The 19,956-nt window shown below is 33.1% G+C and overlaps 1 protein-coding gene across 1 annotated transcript; it reads left to right on the top strand.

Moving 5' to 3' along the window:
- The first annotated feature begins 289 nt into the window (after positions 1 to 289).
- Positions 290 to 4,046, top strand: LOC120330483 (solute carrier family 2, facilitated glucose transporter member 3-like). The gene is made up of 3 exons (XM_039397444.2): positions 290 to 446; positions 859 to 995; positions 1,362 to 4,046. Exons 1-3 carry the CDS (start codon positions 402 to 404, stop codon positions 2,623 to 2,625), a joined length of 1,446 nt encoding a protein of 481 aa, XP_039253378.2. The 5' UTR covers positions 290 to 401; the 3' UTR covers positions 2,626 to 4,046.
- The last annotated feature ends 15,910 nt before the right edge of the window (positions 4,047 to 19,956 follow it).

Here is a 19,956-nt window from a genome sequence, read left to right as displayed (position 1 = left end):
AAATGAAGTCTAGAAGTTCTTGCCTGCTCGTGGAAAGCTTTTGTGTAAATATTGCTTCCTTTTGAGGAATACCGGTAAGGGTTACAGTCTACAGGTCTACCTGCATAATTTAGTGCCAAATCTATCTTATTAGATTAGTACTGTAGTAATATTCTGCATTTCTAATACAGTAAAACGTGACAGCAGTAGGCCTAGTACTAAATACCTGAATGCAGAACTGCAGGGTGCTAAAGTCTGAAAGTGCAAAAATCATAATGAAATGCAATTGTATTTCGTATTTGTAATCATTTATTAATAGTTTTTACATTTGCAGATTTGATTAGGCAATTGTAGGTCTATGAGTGTGGGAGACTTTTTGTGGTGTTGTGGACTGGTGAAAGTCTCTTGAGGATACTGACAGCATGGGAGAAGAATCAAGACCCATCCTTCCAGGGAGGAATAAATCGGTAAAATTTACGAAAATATAATCTAACAACTCAGCAAAGCTAGAAGAATTCATATCTGAATGTAGAAAAAACCATGCCTGAATGTTCTCAAATAAACTATTTAGCATTTGTGTTGTTCGTTTTTTTTCAATAGAGTAGGCCCATTTCCTTCATTTTTTCAATAATGGCATGCTTGATTATATACCAACTAATTTTGTTTCAATATGGTTTTATCCAGCAGCCATGAAAACTAGACTACTTAACTCAATTGAAGCCATGTATTCAACTTCTAGATACTTTTTATTAGAATGAATTCAAAAAAGTGTAAAAGAGTTTGACATATCCTCTGATCTAACTTTTGTGACATGAAATATAGATACTTTTACATATATACATATGTGGTGAAAATAATTCGGTATTTTCATACATTCAGGGATGGACATCCCAACTTGTGCTAGCAGCTACTGCAGCTGTGATTGGATCAAGTTTTCAATTTGGTTACAATACAGGAGTCATCAATGCTCCTGGCGATATTATTCAACAATTCATCAATGAAACTTATTATTACAGGTAGACTATATTTTTACCAAAATGTTTAAAAAATATTAACAAATAGGGCTCGTCTCTAGAAGGGTGCTGAAAAACAAAAAATAACCTCTACTCCAGCAGTATATTATTATTATTTCGAAATTCAGCTTCCGTAACTTAAAATGAAAACCAAATATTTTTGTTCGACTTTTTTGAAAAAATTGTTGAAAGAAGTCAACACAGTCACACACTGAATAGCTCGATATTTTGCTTGCAAGTCTAAATGTATTCTAAGTAACTATAATATGCTATGTGTTAAATTGGAATGCAATCGATGCAATTCCAATGGAATCAAATTGATATTTTAGGTGAAAATCGTGTCTTAATATTTCTAATTTTGATTTTCAGGCATGGCTCCTATGTGGAAGCTGTTCAACTGAAATTTCTCTGGGGATTGACAGTTTCAATCTTTGCAATTGGTGGTATGCTCGGTTCCGCAGTATCTGGTACCTTAGCTGGTAGATTTGGCCGAAAAAGAGCTATGCTTGGTAATAATATTTTGATCGTAATTGCCATCACTCTTATGGGATGTTGCAGATTGGTAGGTAGCTATGAGATGCTTATCGTTGGAAGACTAGTTGTGGGTGTTGCATGTGGTATCGACACTGCTCTTGCGCCACTCTACCTGACGGAAATTTCACCTATTCAACTTCGTGGTGTCCTTGGAATCTCTAACCAACTTGGCATTGTCATTGCAATTATGATTTCCCAAATTCTTGGCCTTGAAGAAGTTCTTGGCACTGTAGAATATTGGCCTTACCTTATCGTACTTTGTGGAGCGTTCACTGTGTATCAATTTCTCACGTTACCTTTCTGCCCTGAGACACCGACATATCTACTTAGTCAAGGAATGGAGGACGAAGCCAGAGAAGCGTTGCAATTTTTGAGGGGCTCTTTGGATGTTGAAGATGAAATCGCGATTCTTGTATCAGAGCAAAACAAAGTTCAAAGTTCAGCTCGTGTTGGAATGATTGGGATATTTAGAAATCCTGATTTAAGAAAGCCAATGTTTATTGCAATTGTTTTACAACTAGCACAGCAGCTTTCAGGAATCAATGCAGTGCTGTATTATTCTACAAGTTTATTTGAATCAGCTAATATTTCTCCTGATGAATCTGATTTCTACACCGTTGGAATGGGGGCAGCAAATATCGTTATGACAGCTTTGTCTCTCTTACTCATTGAAAGGCTAGGTCGTCGTACGCTGCTTCTTGCTGGATTAGGTGGAATGTGCATTTGTGCGGCTATATTAGTTGTCTCACTCACTGTGGGTGATGGTACATCATGGGGAGGTATATTAGCTATTGTTGCTGTGTTATCATTTGTGATAACGTTTCAATCTGGTCCAGGATCTATTCCATGGTTTATCACAGCTGAGTTTTTCACTCAAGCGGCTCGTACCGCAGCTATGAGCATAGCTGGTGTTTTTAATTGGGGAGGAAATTTTGCGGTCGGGCTTGCTTACCCCCCACTTCAGAAAACCATTGACGGATACACATTCATCATATTTGCTACTTTGATCGCGATTTTCTGGCTTTTTACTTATTTTCGTGTGCCTGAAACAAAAGGAAGAAATATTGAAGAGATTTCAAATTCTTTCAAATCGCAATAATGAAATATTGTTCCCAAGTTGTTTCAAAAAAACTATTAATTGGTTTGAAAACATTATTCCTCTGACGTTTTCTGTATGAGAAATTATGGTACAATACTGTCAATACACAGGTTTTTACTCAAGACTTTTTATTACTCAGTTAAAAACAAATATTAACACTCTTTTTCTTTATGAATTCTACTGTTATTACACCAAAGTGCCTGTGCCATATCACTTTTTTTTCCAAACCTTTGGTGCTATAAGTCTTTGAAATTGGCCACAGTAACTAAGCATAACTGACAAATTTAGTGTTAACACAGTCAAAAGATGAAAATGATGATTACTTTTCAAATTTTTAGTAATCCATACTATTCTACAATTTATTTCCCTCCTTTTTCAAGTTCAGTTGCCAAAGTCAAAGATGAAGCCATGCATTTTTTATTTTTATTGATCAAGTGAGATTTTCCTTAACATATTAATTTATTGCCATATTTTTTGCAGGTGAAATTTTTTGGTTATATGCCAGATAAGTTCGTTTCGTTAACTTAACACATAAACTCTATCTTTGCCAAATGTGTGCTAACAGTTTGTTTCCACACTGATTCTCCAAACAAGGCACAACCAATCAGACATAGGTTATTTATTAAATGTTGTTCTGACAATATTTGGTGCCCAATTAGAGGGAATTGTGAACACAAAATTCTAACCTGTGGTGCCAATCACGTTACAAAGCGCCTGCTTTATCCATTTTTTGTATAAATTGCAATATTTCTCAGTATATACACTATTAACGATCAAGTTGCACCAGTATGTTGCATTTATTATTAGAGTATTATTGTTGTTTACTGTAATCATTTAATTAACTTCAGCAGTGGTTAAATTATGGCATGTTTCAAACAGGATCAGCCCAAAATTTCTTGACTTGGCATTTTTCTTCGGTTATATTCATAAGAGTAATTTGTGCCAATTAGCATAACTTTCGTTTTTAATATTAAGTTGTATCAAGTATGATTAGTATTATTCGAATTTTGTACAAGCAAGTATCGTTATACCGCGAAAATTTTCTGGGAATAATAAGTGTAGAAGCTGCCCTACAAATTTAAAAAACTGCCCTTTTTGAATGGACCATGTTGATGTAATTCCTAATATAATTTTTACAGATTTGTAAATATTTCCAGTTATAGTATTGTGCAATAGTTTTTGTTTTTTTGTGTGGGAGAAAAAGATTTCGTTGATAACGTATTTCCAATTATAAAATAAACTCGCATTCCGATTTCATGTTACAGCGAAATTTCATATGCGTTATTTCTTCGAATATTTTGCCTTGTTTTTATCCCCTGCATCATGTGTAATATATTATATTATAAGCAAGAGTTGCTTTTATTCTTCAATTATATTATTGGTGAAATGTCAAATATATAAAAGCCATATGGTACGAAATATGATTGTTGTGATTTAGAAGGGTGAAATTATTTGTAGTCGTAACCCGTAAGAACGCCGTGATTCGCGGAATCTGATGTATTATATTCCTCGACGTAGCCGAAAAAAATTGAAATAATTGACTTTGCGATTCTCCATTTTGAAAGGCAGGATGGAATGTATGTGTGACCGAAGTTCGCCTAATGATTATTAAGCAGTTTTATCGGCTCTCCCTTCCCCCGACATATGAAAATCTTATCCCAAGTTACAGTCGTGAATAAACGTATGACTAATCCTGTCTCAAACGATCATCAGCTACACAGTTGCAACCCAACGCATTGTGGTCGACGAGCGGTTGCAAACGTGTCCCTAACGATTAGCATATTGTGGTAACCGCTGATTCAGGGCGATAGTTTACATTACATATGCGAAATTGACTTAGAGTAGGACTCTTCACGGCTATCCCGGCCAGGACAGCGTCGATAAGACCTCTTTACCGTATCTTTCGGTTCGTTTTTGGTTGTTATGTGGGATATATTGTAACGCGGCCCATCGCTGTTTGCACTTGCGTGAGTATCATGTGCTTTCCCGGTAATTAGGAGGGCTTTGTCGACATATTCAAGACTTAGAGCAGTATGATTGCTGGCGTTAGCTTCATGGGTGTTTAATTACCAAATCGGAAGTTAATCACTTAGTTGTTATTCTGATTCCTATTTCGGCCCAGGCACCTTCACTTAATACTCTGGTGCTAATTGTTTTTTTACTCTTTTGAAGAAACGGATGACTAATGTGGGTGTTCATTTCAATATCAAACTTGCACAAATGTTATGTTAGTGCTGTTCTGGATAATTTTTTTCTTAATTCTAATTTATATCTTCAAATTTGTGTCGGTTTCTGTGCGTTTTAGTCTAATCTACATTCGGTGACGCAATTAGGATCCCGAATAGGGCAAATCAAAATAAACAAAGGAAACGCAACGCGACAGTACCCGTCACTTAATTTAATACGCTCTCAATCCATGAGAGGATGACGACATGAACGTAATGGCTCTTTCCTTATCCCGGCGACTGCAATAATATTATGTTATAAAAATTTTCGGAAATAGGTATATTATCGTCCCCTGTGCTTCTTATCCCGTCCGACCCTTTTATTCTTAACCAAAATGTACTTCGATAATAATAAATAATAACAGTGCTAAGTGTGATCCGACAAACCAATTAACAAACGCCAAATTTTCTTTGCAAACGGGTCCTTGTCGTGATCCGGCAGGTGGCGCAATAGATCAATTTCTTCCCAGTCTTATGTTTCTGTCACGTGTTTCGACCCTGTGGATGACTTTTCGGCGTATGTGGCAACCATGAATGAACCGTGGAATTATAAAATTGTATAAATTAATTTATATAGATGAATTATAAATGTCATATGCTACGGTTCGTTATATGGAGGATTGTGTGATTTTACCTGCATCGGGATAATTGGCCAGCTATGCGTCTTGTTTCACTAAGCTTGCAACTACGTAAAGTAAAACGGCGACTAAAAATTTGGAACAAAATGTAGGGAATTTTAAAATATTGCAAACAATATTTTTAGCGCTATATAATGGAAAGTTTTCGCATATTTTTTCATCGATGCTCTTTGTGAAGTTATTTAATTCACCGTACGTCAAGTAATATTGCAGATTATAATTTTATATATAGCAGTAAAAGTTTTTCCACGGACGTGGAAATTGTGAAATGCCTTTTCCAACACATGGCAATAGCGACATTGAAAATGTGTCTTTGGATATTCCTTATCGGGTTGTTGTAGGCCTATGCAGTTTTCTCGCCCACCACAGAATAAGTTTCACAATGTGAATGCGCGGAACTGTAAATAATTCTCCACCCTTTCTACGTTTCGTGATATAAATGATTTTTTTCGACTATCCACTAAATAAATTTTAGTCTTTATAAATTTAACGTTTCTGACTAATATCACATTGCTCTCTATATACTTCACAAACTCACAAATTCGCTGGTCAGTTGATATATATATATAATCGATGGAACGAACAACCGGACTGTACTTGGTTATGTAGGTGTGTGACAAAGCTATACACCACAAAACTAGATAACCAAAGATAGCCAGGCATCCTTTTATATTTGGTACTGTTATCGTCTTCTTGAATAACTAAATATATATTCTAATATCCACTGGCACACACTTTCAAACATATTTAATAGCTAATATAAAACATTTCATCTTATTATCTATTCGGCAAAAAGTACTGGTTTTGACATTACATACTGATATATCTCAAATGTATTATTGGTATCTTACTTACTCAATGAAAAAATGTTGATTAAGTACTGCTGAGTACAGAATCATCTATAACTCATAACTCGTGAAATGTCAAATTGAAACTTCAGAAATAGGAAAGGAGTTTCCAACAATTATCAGAAATAATTCGGATAAAGTACGATTCAAACCACAGGAATTCTAACAAAGCATTCGTTTCGGCATACAATTAAAGACGACATTCTATAACTTTAGATTGCAAGGATCTATATGTCTCGAAAACTCTAGATATTTGGTTTTTCCAACGGCTTTACCATGTAAGTGAATATGTAGGCGTGGTTTGGTAAAATTTTTTCCATATTAAATACAATATGAGCCATATTATTTGTTATTATTTGTATGGTACAGTGGTATGATTTCCATTGAATGATCAGATCATCGCTATTACAACTGTTTCGATAAGGACCAAATCTTAAGTATTCGGAATACTGGCATATTGGTCTGCCAACCGAAAGCAAATGTATTACAAGATGTGCACTGCCAATCAACTCTTATACAATTAAGTTAATCGAACTGAAAATTTTAATCGAAATAATTAATTTAGTCACAATGAGTTGAGTAAATTTCCTATTTTTAACACAAAACACTAATAAATTTTTTCATTTGTACGAGAAAATTTATCCTGAACAAGTTAATTTCTATGTATATCTATGGTCTAAAAATGTAATGGAAACTGGTATAATTTGCTGGTACAATAAGTTTTCTTTCATTCATGTATCGGAATGGATTTAGTTGAATGAGATATCCGAATTCAGATATTTTCCAAGTTTATCGGGCATAAATACCTCTTTCCGTGAATCAGTGAATGGGTAATAATCATAAAAAATTAAACACAACAATCAATTTGCACGTAATTTTCACAAAAATTTTCCAAAATGGAATCTCCAATCAAATTTGAACTAATACCGGCAGAAGAGTCGGAGTTTTGATCGCGATAAAGCGTAAACAAGCTTTGTCTTACTCAATTGATCGATCGATCTAAAATAAAGTCGTGTAAAAATATGGCGGAAGGTTTCATTTCTTTAAACTACTTTCAATCAAATTGACGCATGTTTAGGGGTGTTTGCCACCCAAACTTTAACTTTGTGGTCTTGAGTCACTTTTGAATGTTTCCAGTGCCTAAAACAATGTCTAAATAATATGAGTTGTTGTCGCGATAATTATGCTAATAAAGGTATTTTTGAAACTTATCCAAAATGGCAGCATAACCACGAGATCGGATTAGAAAATTTAATTTTTTAATTAATATATCAATAAAATGGAACGGACGTTCTTATAACACAAACTTTTTTTTTCGAATGTTACTGCAATCTGAATCCTAATATAGTTTTAATGTAGCTTTAAAACAGTGAAAAATAAATCGTTTTTTTTTTTTTTTTTTTCAACAAATTCGATTCCAAAATATGATAAAATGATTATCAATCCACGATTAAAACATTACATACAGACCATACTAAAGACGACTCAATTTTTTTAATGTGATACTCGTCTTCGAGTGGGATAATAGATATCATAATATACATTTCATAGCTAAACGCGCGCGACATAATGTACGCAGGCCGTTATCTTATCACACAAAAATAAAATTAGACTTTACAGCCTTAATAGGTTAGTGCACTAATTCTAAAGCCTCAATTTGTCAATTGCTTTTCTGAAATTCTTTGCAATTTGCCAAACGTGACTAGAAGACGGATCAAGCGTGGTTATCTTATTCTAGACTTTTTGGTGGTTACGATTCAGCAATTGGACTGTGTTTAGAAGCAAAACTTTAAAATGAATTCTGATCCACTGTCAGACTGTTTCTAAAATCTACGTTTCTTCCTGATCTCAGTCACATTCACATACATTCTGCAAATCAGGAAATGTGGTTCGTCGAAAATTCCGAATCATTCGAAAATTACAATGATTACTTTAGGAAATATTACAAAGAATTCTGAGTAAAAGATTTATAATTTAAATGTAGTTTGTCAAACCTATTTCAATCTTCATGTTTCTATTCTGCCATCATTCGTAATCCTGGGATACGCTGGAGCGAGAACGGTCGGCATGATACCAGCCGAACCCAAAAAACTCGTTCTGGCCACGTCTTGTTAACTTTTGAGCTGTAATTGTCGCGAAATTTACTACTGACTTGGCAACGAATCTTCAAAAAGTGATTTTTACAAAATAAAATGACTTTTCAGAAGATTTTACCACATTGCTATTCAAAAATGACTTTTCTTGAACCTTTCACATCAAAACTTAGATGCTATTTTATCGCCTATGCCCACCCTCCTGGTACAAACGCCGAGTACTTGCCGATAAAATTGCTCGTTTGCTCATCCCATCTTATTCCCATACTCACTAAAATTCCTCTTCGATTTCTCTTTTTTCCAACTAAAATTATAAAAAATGATAAAAAGGGCAATAAAATCACGCGCCAAACCTGAACTAGACTTGAGAATTTACACGAAATTATATTTATTGAATAAGGAATGATAGTAATACATGCGCGTCCCGTTGCCTTCCCGCGATGAATGAATCTGCGGGAGGCCTTTGTGTCGAAGTATTTGGCGAGATCGTCGCCGAATAAGCTTACATAGTTTATTTTACGAAAGATAGCAGCTCTGGCTCTTTACGGAATCAATTAAATTTGAAATCTCAACGATTTCGTTTTAGTACTTCGATGTTTTAAGTTATGTTGCCGAAATGATGAGAAATTCTGTTTCCTTGACTTGTTCACTATGAGACGAAACTCATACAATACAAATCTTTCAAATGAGAATTGTGTTCGAGCCCGGTCCTGCGATAAATCGAAATTTTTAATCAGGATCGGGTATAAATCTAGCATAACTTTCGTCAATTTTGGGAGGATTAAGTATCGAGTTATAACTTTCGAATTTTGTCTGTGACGTCCGCAGCAAACTTCCTGCCTGCCTCCTCGATATAAAAGAATGCGATTGAAGATGTCTTACTCGTACAAAGGAATTTTGGGCGGGATTGCTAAATTTGGATAATTTAACCATGTTGTATAAAAATGCCATTCTAGACAACCAACGAGTTATTTTGAAATTAAAAATATAAATGAAAAAGTAAATTGGTATTTTGCGAATAAGAGTTACGTAATGTGGGTCATGTAACGCGATATTTTATAGCCATTATTATATCAAAATAGCGAGGATTTAAACATGATCGCATTTACCTTCGTTGTTTGTCATGATTTGATCACAAACGTCTTAATAAGAATGTGTCCATAATTTTAGACTACTTGCAAGTCTAAACTTCGATTTAATTTTTGAATTAAAAATATTATTCTTCCATCTCAAACTCTTTTGACCAGTTGCATCTTCATAATTCTCTGAACAGTTTTGTCCTATGGGAAGATAGTAATATCCCGAAGTATCATTGCCTTGGTGAGTTGATGTGGTAGAACACAAAAGCCCCCTTTTACTGAGTGGGGAGATTACGAACAATTCGAATTAATTTATATATTTTTAATGTTTGCCAACGGATTTGTCAAGTGGATCGAGTCATTCATGATATTTAAAAAGAACATATTCAATTATAAAACAGACTATTAAAGCAAGACCCAACTTGGCGGTTGTATTTCGTTCCAAAAATTATTTCATTGTTGTTAAAATTTACGTAAAGTTAATGGGCTAAAACAGTGATTTTTTACGTTTTGATCAACCACGCAAAATTCTAAATAGACATCGGTGATATGATTACAAAACTATTTAAAAAAATTGTTAGTAATTTTACTTAATGTAAGAAGTTTAATAATTTAAAAAATATATTTACGTTTAAAAATCCGTTGACGCACGACAACCCCAACGTTAACTCAACAGCTACGTTGGAGAAAAGGATTGTATTGTCCAGTTGATATTGAAATTTCAGACACGCTGTTATTATTTACTTAGCTTTAGACAAGAAGTTTGTAAATCAAATCCTAATAATCGCTGATCATAATGAAATATTGGTTTGAAGAGCACTTTATTTTGTTTATTTCTTATTTATTCGTCTAACTCTGATGGATCACGAAGGAAAATATACAAATAAATACAGAGAATTTACTAGAATATTTCGGTTATTCAATTTTTATGTATACATATATATATTGTCGCCTAACAGTTCGAACAAGACTACGAGAGGCAGTATAATGAAGAATGGTGATGAGATAAGATATCTTCTATCCATATCTAATAGTAATCACTATTAGAATGTTAACTGCTAAAATTGAATTATCATTATATTTTAGTAATTTTTACGAATTTTTACAGCAGCCTGGTAGAGATTCATAGAGCCATGTACAGACTAGAATCTTTAAAAAAGTCGGTTAGAATTCAAACTTTTGTCCTTAATTTAGGATTAAATTCACTTCAAATCATAACTGCCACCAACCGTAAGCAAAACAATTTGTTTTTTATTTATTTGAAGTTGTTATTTTTTTAAAATCAAGTCGGTAAATAATACTCATGACGATGTTGTACAATGACCAACTCTTCATATCGTATATTGGTTTAAGTAAAAAATTGTCGAATCTTCGCCTAAAAAAATCAAATTCTTCGGAGCATTATTCTACATTACTACTCTTTTGGGACGGTTCAAGCGGCTAAATCCTAGATGTCATAATGGTTCACTATGCCATACTAATAAATTCTTTCATAAATTTGCCATCGTTACTTTATTTTAAATAATTTAATTTTTAGGTAAAAAAGTTCCCAACATTAACTAACAAGTATATTATTATGATTTTTGACATTTTTTTTGAATAAGGCACTAAACATGAAACTATTCACTGTTGATATAAAATTTGTCTCTCAAAAAAATCTGTTTTGTGGCAAATCAAAGCAGGTCAACGCAAATCAAGTCCAGATAAAAGTGAAAAATAAAAAAAAAACTCTTAGTAAATTAGAAGTATCTGTATCACCTCATTTGGAATTTTTTTTATTCAATTTGATAATTTTATTTGTGTTAAACTAGTAACGAATAAACAGATGCTAGCATTTTCTTGAAAATTCGAATTTATAAATGATCAATTTATTTTATAGGCTTTTTAAAAAAGATTCCTAATTTAAGAAATAGATCTAAAAGTGCTTTTTCCTATTAAATTAGTGGTAGAAAGCATTTTGTGAAAAAAGGTTTTCTTTGTTGTTTCAAATACTGAAAAAGTCTGGTATTAAAATCCATTCCCCCAGAAGGAATATGCATTTACCGGATAAATATTGAAATAAACTCACAACACAATTAAGATAAATGAAGTTAAATGGACATCAAATTAACTGAAATATTAGCTTTTCCAGGATAAAATATATATATAAATATATTTGCATATTTACATTCAGACAGCAGAATTCGTGCACACATCACTATCATATTCACCAAAAACTTTTGTTTTATTAATTCACCGAAAATGTACATTTCAATACGATATAAAACAAATTTTGAATTTACATAACATAGAGTATTTTTAACTAGCTAATGGTATTACATTCATTATTGCTAGCGAGCTTAAATCCAATTCCTAAATATTTGAATTAAATCTACGCTGATGTAAAATAGCTTGACGGATCACACGAATAAACAGCTAGTTTGGACGACAGGCTATCAACATGATTGAAAACCCTTTATTTCGACAAAAAGTATGTGATTGTTCTTCTTTCGAAATGACGTGAATGATTGTTATAATTTGGAGAGTGTTGTTGAACATAAATTGACGTTTTCAGGCATTCGAATTCTCAAATAAATTTTTCTTTCATGGTCGAAATATGCCATAGCTACAGCTAGTTTGAACCCTATAGCAATTTATTTTTTAAAATTTAAATTAAAGTATATCAGTAAACAGACAGAAAGTTCAAAGAAAACTTTATCTAAAATATTTAGGGAGTTTTGAAACAGTAAAATTTTAATGAATCGACTTTGTTTTGAATTACGAACAAACGCAGGTGCACAAATGCTTCATTTTATTTGTTGTTTATATTTTAATTAAGTAACATTTAAGTTAAATTCATTATTTCAAACAAAGATGAAGCTGATTAAGAATCTCTATCTTGCTTCGTATATCGTTCCGTGCGGATAAGCATCCAATCTGCAATCCAATTTGGTGGCGTCAAGCACCACCTCAATTGGAGTTACACAAGGGGCGGAACTAGGTCCTAAATATTATGTATTGTACATAAATCGCCTTGAAAATTTGATATTTTAATCATTTTCAAAAAGAAATATCGAAATTTGCTCGATTTCATAGCGCATTTCAGTTATATTCAGCGATTTTGGAAAGTTACCCAATAACCAAACTGTAAATTACCACCAGTAATTGGACAACAACAATTTGAAATTGTGACTTTTTAATTTTAAAACCAAGCAATAAATGTTGAACAAAATGGTTCCAACTTACATCACGATTAAGGGGTCGAAAAATTGATAACAAATTGCATTTGGAAGTACTTTACCAACTGTAATGTAGGCCATTTTCCAAGCACGGGACGTTTTCCCATTAATGGAAAACATTACAATAAAATATCAAAGTAAGTAACATCAAACCATTTTAACTGCAGTATTTACTAAATTTTAGAAAAGATGACGATTTAAAGGGCACTGACATAACCTAGTCCTAGTGGCTAGGACTTCGACCAAACCATCGCTGGTTAGAGTTCAGACTGGCGCAAAAACATTTCGTTTTGAGTAAACGTTGATGTTTGCAATGATTTCCAAACCTCCAAGATACCTATAGGCCTCAGGTAATACCTGCACAGAGACCTGCTGAATAAGGATTAGGCAAATAATTTTTTTGGAGATAATTCGAAAGATTATAACCTGGAACAATTTCGTTTACTTATCGGTGTATAATTCCACAATCCACATCTGGTTTCTAATTTTATTTATCAAATATTAATGGCTGAACAAAGTCTCAAAATTCATCAAACATCTTCAGATTTATTTTATAGAGTCACAATTCGTAAAAATATTGACAAGATTACACCTAGTTTTGTACTCGATGCATTTTAATGATCCTTTCTACTAAACGAGATCATAAAATCGAATTTGCATTGGCACAAAATGGTGGACGCATGTGACGTAAGTTGTTTTGTTGGCGGACCCTTTGATCCAAAATGGCTCCATTGCAATAAACAACAAAAGTCATTTCGCGTAGTTGATCACATTTTGAAATTGCGTCCTAATTCAGATCATTTTGCTGATGGGTATATCTAACCTTTGAATTGTTCAGGTCAAAATATTTTCGATTTATTCTGTAAATTGCTGATTTTTAACGCTGATAAGCTTGTAAACAGAATCGATTTCATTTTTTGAGGATAAATTCCCACCGTAGGCGAGATATTGAAATTTGTCGATCAAGCTGATATTCATCGCGTCTACAGTGGAACGAATGTCGTCTGCTAATGTCAAGGACAGAAGATTTAAGATATAGACGAGTTGCATGAAAATTCTGGTTACAACCGCTTTGTCTGAATGTTGTAATAAGACAAAGACAATTCTACCATGGGCATTTAGGCCTGACACAAAAAACACAAACACATACACAAAAACTGTATTGTATTTCTAACTTATGTTGTCAAATTCGAACTTTTTTACTGATTCAAAATAGGAATTTCTGTATAACAATATAGCTAAAAAATATGGTCTTCGATGCACATATTTGGTATATTTAATAAAAATTGAAAATAATCGTACTTACCATCAATAATTCCTCGATTTGTCGAAAATATTAGCTTCTATCAAACTTTGCCTATAAACTTCATACTAACCTCGACTGTGACCCTGTCTTGCTTTGATTGAATGAATGATAATTCGCCTCAGTCGCGACTCTTTGGGATTTCTCTACTCGCTCTCTTCGACTCGTGTTGCCGCCATTATCGGTACGGTTCCCGCAATCTAATTCGCGCAAGACAGCCGAGGCTTGTCTGGGCAGATGTCCCAAAAATTATTTTTGAAATTTTTTCTCTTACGCGGCTAAAGCACAAAATATTTATCCCTGCATATTGGCGACGTACAGCTGCCAGCGGTTAGCTATAGCCAAGCTGGCGAACGGAGCTCTATTTTCGTAAATTTCAAATTCTATTTGGTTTATTTCACGAAAAACAACAAAATTTAGTTTTCGCGATTAAATTTTCTAGATTTTGTTTTGAACACTTCAACATTACACTTCATGTGATGACATCTTATTCACTTTTGAATCATAATTTTTTGTGTTTGTTTGTTTTGAGTCTGGTATTTTGCAAAGCTGTTTATCTTCCATTTTAATTATTTATACGACGCAACATTGCATTTGGCCCTTTTTTAAATTCTGAGAATTTTGTAATTTTGAGTCCACATTTTAGTAAATATACGTGGTTTTTGGACTATGAACGATTTTTATTGGAAATTCACACACACTTAAGCTCTGAACATGAATATAGATAACCACGTGATAGAGTTCTGAAATTGGAAGAACCGGATTATTTCGGTTCCGTCAAACGCTTCATATTTGTTCCGAATTTTATCACGAAAAATTACTGAAAAGTCACAAAAAAAAAATTCACGTAAAAATATGTATCAAGGTTGGTTAAAACGCATGATCATCTTATAACATTAATAATTTTATCTTAGTTCTATATCTCAAGAAATTAGTGTTGTTATTGAAAAATTATGAACGCGAATGACAGACTTTGTAAACTCAGTTGTAAATTACTGATTTTATCGTAATGCAACGCCTGCCTTAACAAAGATTATTTACCCAAAGAAGAAATCTATTTATTGAATCAAACAAAAATAGTAACAGTTACCAATTTGAATAACTCATTTCAACCTCTCTTTTCAAATCAAAATAACCTCTAACTTGGATGTTATCAGTGTTTACAATAGACTTATTTCCTTCAGTTATAGCAGTGAATTCAACTTCTCTTTCTGTCTTCTGAGAACCATATACAACATAAAACTGAATCATTTATCATTAGTATATTAACCTACTTGTAATGCTATATATACTCTCATTCCTCTCAGAATAATAATAATAATAAAAAAACGAAAAAAAAAGTTTTAATACTGTATAATCAACACAATTAATCGTGGTAAGAGCAAGTCATATGGCCTATTAGGATTATTCAAAATTAATAATTAGGAAATGTCATGCAGGGTTGTATGATTCTCCATTGAGGTGATATGGGATTGGTCGAATTTGTTAAGTCACGTGCGTAATTGGATTACGGGCAATTAGAATTATGGGTATTTCAAAATAAAAATATGTTTTTATCAATCGTAGATAAACATTTGCTAGAGAGTTATATTGAGATATTGCTTGGCCAATCTAAGAGGATTAGCGTAAGTTATTCTGATTTGTTTACTAAATCGGATAATAAGTATTATTTACAATGAGGCGATATGTAAATTAGTGTATTACAAAATACTACCGGCTGTACCGGCCAATTAAGCTGATTATTTAGGTGTTTGTTTGTATTAAATCAAACTATGCCATACGCCCCCACGAACACGCAAACCAAGTCCCAAAAGTTATTTCCCATCTGCTATGAACTCGAAAATACTAAATATATTTTTTTACGAAACAATGTCAGTAAAAAGACACAAAGCATTCTAAAGGTATTAGTTATTTAACTGAACCCTGACAAAAATTATATTCAGGTCTACTGATAACTAGGATGCTAGGTATGACTACTTACAAGTATTCGATTTTTATCCGATTCCTGAATTTTCGACTCTGATTCTCGATTCCTCGACATATATATAAATATACCCACCCAAGCAATACCATGAGAAATCAAACAAGAGAGCGATGTTCAAATATCTGGACGAACGAGAAGGCCAAAACGAAGTAATATGGGTATCCAATCAGTCACAGGAGACAAAATTGACACAAAAAAACGAATCTCTCGGAACCCAGAGAGATTTTAGAAATAAATAAACGTAAAAGCCTTCTAGCTAAAAATAAATATATATAGTGAAGTTTGCGGCGTCGTCGAAACTCAACATAGCAGTAAAGCAGTTTATACATATATGTGAAGGAATTGTCACAAAGCGTTACACATTGTTTGCAATCCAAGTTTCAACCCCGAGTATCGATTCCAATGCATCGGAGTGGATTCTAGTCTATTTTTACCTAAAAATTAGGATGTTATTAAACTCTAATCAAGCATTCAAGCAAGAAAAGTGTATTAACAGCATAGCTCTCATGGCACTTTCGTCTATTCTTGATGCTTTTGGTTCAAATGTAAAATGCCGTGAACAAATTTCAACTGGCATTGCAAAGAATTATCTGCAAATTCTAACAGATGGAATTTTAGGCGCCAGTTATAATTATGAAATATACCCCAGGCATAAACCCATCATCCCCCATTTGAGAAAGTTTTTTTTACAACAGGACCAAGCGCTATCTGTACAGCAAATGACTTCCCTTAAAATTATGAGAGCCACCAAAGTGCCAGAATAATGTAACTTGAGAATGTTGTTTTCGAATTATCTAATTCGACTTTAAATTTTGTCCGATTTTGCATCGTTCAAACGAGCGTTTTTATTTGCAATATCGATATTGGAAATTTGAAACAATTATTTAAAAATGCTATAACAATGGGTTAAAATGTAAAATATAGATCCAAAGCGGATCGAATAGATCACGTTCATCTTTAAGGTCTTCGGAGAACTCAATTTTATTCTATTACGTTTGCTTCGGCCTTATGGGATTTCTCAAAGAAATATAAAAAAATAGATCAATTTTCTAAAGAATGATCTCATTAAAATGCCATACATAATACTCCATTAGACATATCGTTATGGAGAATGTTTGAATTTTGTTTCTGTAGGCGAATACTGCTTGATAAAAGATGAATGATGATTCTCATAATTGTGGCTAATTTCAGTCTATGCCCGGGGATATTGACTCTGTGATACATACAGGTCGCAATTATACACCGCCTTGTGTATTACTCTCTAATACCAGATGTCGTTTTTAATGAAGTTACGTACGTTGTGATGTGAAATTGGACTTGTGACGTACGAAATACGTAAAATTGGGCTATAAAATTATTAATATATTAATTTGGTATAGAGATATGAAAATATCTGGTAACAGTTTTGGCAATATGGGCAATTTTGATAATATCTGTATCGGTATCGAATAACCAATTCTAAGCACTGTTATTATTACCGCCATTAATTTAAATCTCTTAATTCATAATATCATTGACTACGATATTGTAAACAAACATGACATATAAACAAGTCACGAAATAAAATATTTTCAGATCGTTCAAAGCGATATTTCGTTATCTGCGACTAAAGTATTTCAAAAAGACACCTTGTTACCTCTGGCATAAACTATACCACATTTACGACTATTTAAAAAATCAACATTGTCTAATTGATGGACATGATTCTAACAATGTGTTAGTGTCTATTCTCAACAAAGAAACACAATTTTGTTGTACCCTTCAGTCGTAGCAACTTGTATGTGCTGCTCTCGCAGAAATTGTTAAATTTCATGAACTTTCATACAACTACATACAAAATTTGGATTTACATTTAAGCTTTAATCAAAATATCTAAACTATGTACTTTAAAATGATATGCATCAACTTTTACTTTGCAGAACTAACTACATAATAATAATCTCCCAAAAAGAAATTGAGTATTTTCTTCAATTCGCCCCAGTCTGTACACACGGTCCTCTCAAAAAAACTTAGCCCAATCCTGGATTAGGCAGTTACTTAAAAATGAAACTAAAATTAGCAACATTTTACATCTGTACATTCTCCGTACAAAACCAAGCCATTCTGTCACAAAAGTACAAATCGAAATAGACACACTAATTGAAAACCTTGTTTTAGCAACACTGGTATTCTCCCATTGTTGAACATGACTGGGTTTCGTCAAAATAGAATATTTAATTGAGTTTGAAAATTTATTTCATTTTCCGCCATCATGATTCATGCGACAAAAATTTGGGAGTAAACAACTTTGGACGTGAATGATAAACAATCAGAAACAAAATCGCAGCATGGTTTCTCAGTATATGATCGGACCATAGGCTAGCTATTAGTAGCTATCGATATTAATTGGAGATACAGTTGCAAGACGTTTAATGTAAATTTTAACTAAAATTTCGAGCGGATTTGAATTTTTAATAAATATAATTTTAGATTATACATAGGGTGGTACACATAACAAACGACGAAAAAAAAAGATCGCATATTAAGATATACCCATGTGATGTGTATATCGGAAACAATTGGACTATGCGCATTTTCACCTTCAATATATAACTAAAACTGATAAATCAGATATTTTCTTACTTTATAAATTTTACTTACATTACAAATTTTTCTGCAAATATTCCTCAAATGCAATGTTTAGAATCCTAGCTTTAAATGCTTAATAGCGATATAAAGTTTATAGCTTCGCTTCAACTATATATATACGTTCACATACAAGACAATTTATGGCAGGATAGTATCGGGTGTCTTCTAATTCAAAGAATCGGTGGCAATCTTGCGGTTTTGTATGCTTTAGGTTTCCATTAAAAAGAGAACGTCAATTTGGCGAGACAAATGTATTCCAGGTCACCGAAGAATATGAAAAAGAATCCTTTTCTCATTTCAGGAATAAGGATTAAACCCTAGAGCGGTCGTGTTATTACTTTGTTTATGTAAACGGCAGTATTTATTATTATTACATTTATACCACCCTTCCTGTTCAACCAATCACAGCCTACAATTCCATGAATATGTCAATTTGCACGTTTCCAAAGCACAAGACAATCCCCCAAAACAGGTAATGAGAAATACAACAAGACCTTACAATGACAATTACAATGAGCTTTTTTACGTAAATCACGTTGACCGATTGGCGCAATGAGTTGGAAGAAGGCGAATGACGACAAATTAACATCTATTGAAAACAGCCATTTTTCTAATTGAATAAACAAACACAGTCACCAGTGCGATACTGATGATTTCAACTTAAACAAAGATGTATTTTCGGTTGCAGGAATCAACCAAAAAAAAAAGAATTCAAGGGTCCCGAGTAGAAACTGAGTTTCAGCAAATTCTAAACAAGATGAGTAGCTCTTCCCTATTAAATTTCATTAAGCAATTATGACTGGTGAGTTCATAATACTATGAGATATCGTTATTATATTTAATTTTTGAGTAGAAATTGTGTTACAATATCGCAGCAACCAACCCAACATGTCGTAAATGAAATGTGTATTGTATTAGCGACATGGAAAATTAATGAATAATATTGAAAATTCGGACGATTCGTCACAAACTGAACCTGAGTCTCAAGTAACTTATGTGTACTATTTTGTCGTTCCGATTTTGAATTTTGAGTCATTTTCACGAATCTAGATTCACGTAAACTATTTGAAGAAAAGGAGAACCCTAGACGTGTGCAGTGAAATGAGTATCGAAGTTTTCAGTTGTAAATTTTCACATTTTCACTTCAGACTTCGAAAGTCTTAAATCATGTCCAATTTAAGGCATCATTGATATCACAGTTTTAAGCAAATGAAACGTGAAATGTGGCACGGTTTCTGTAAATGAAAGTGTTAAATGATGTGCGAAATTGAATTTAAATTTATATGTAAAAAAGCAAAACTAAAAAGTATTAACT

The sequence above is a fragment of the Styela clava genome, chromosome 12 (assembly GCF_964204865.1).
Source record: "Styela clava chromosome 12, kaStyClav1.hap1.2, whole genome shotgun sequence".
NCBI lineage: Eukaryota > Metazoa > Chordata > Ascidiacea > Stolidobranchia > Styelidae > Styela > Styela clava.
This window is presented reverse-complemented; position numbering and strand designations above follow the sequence as displayed.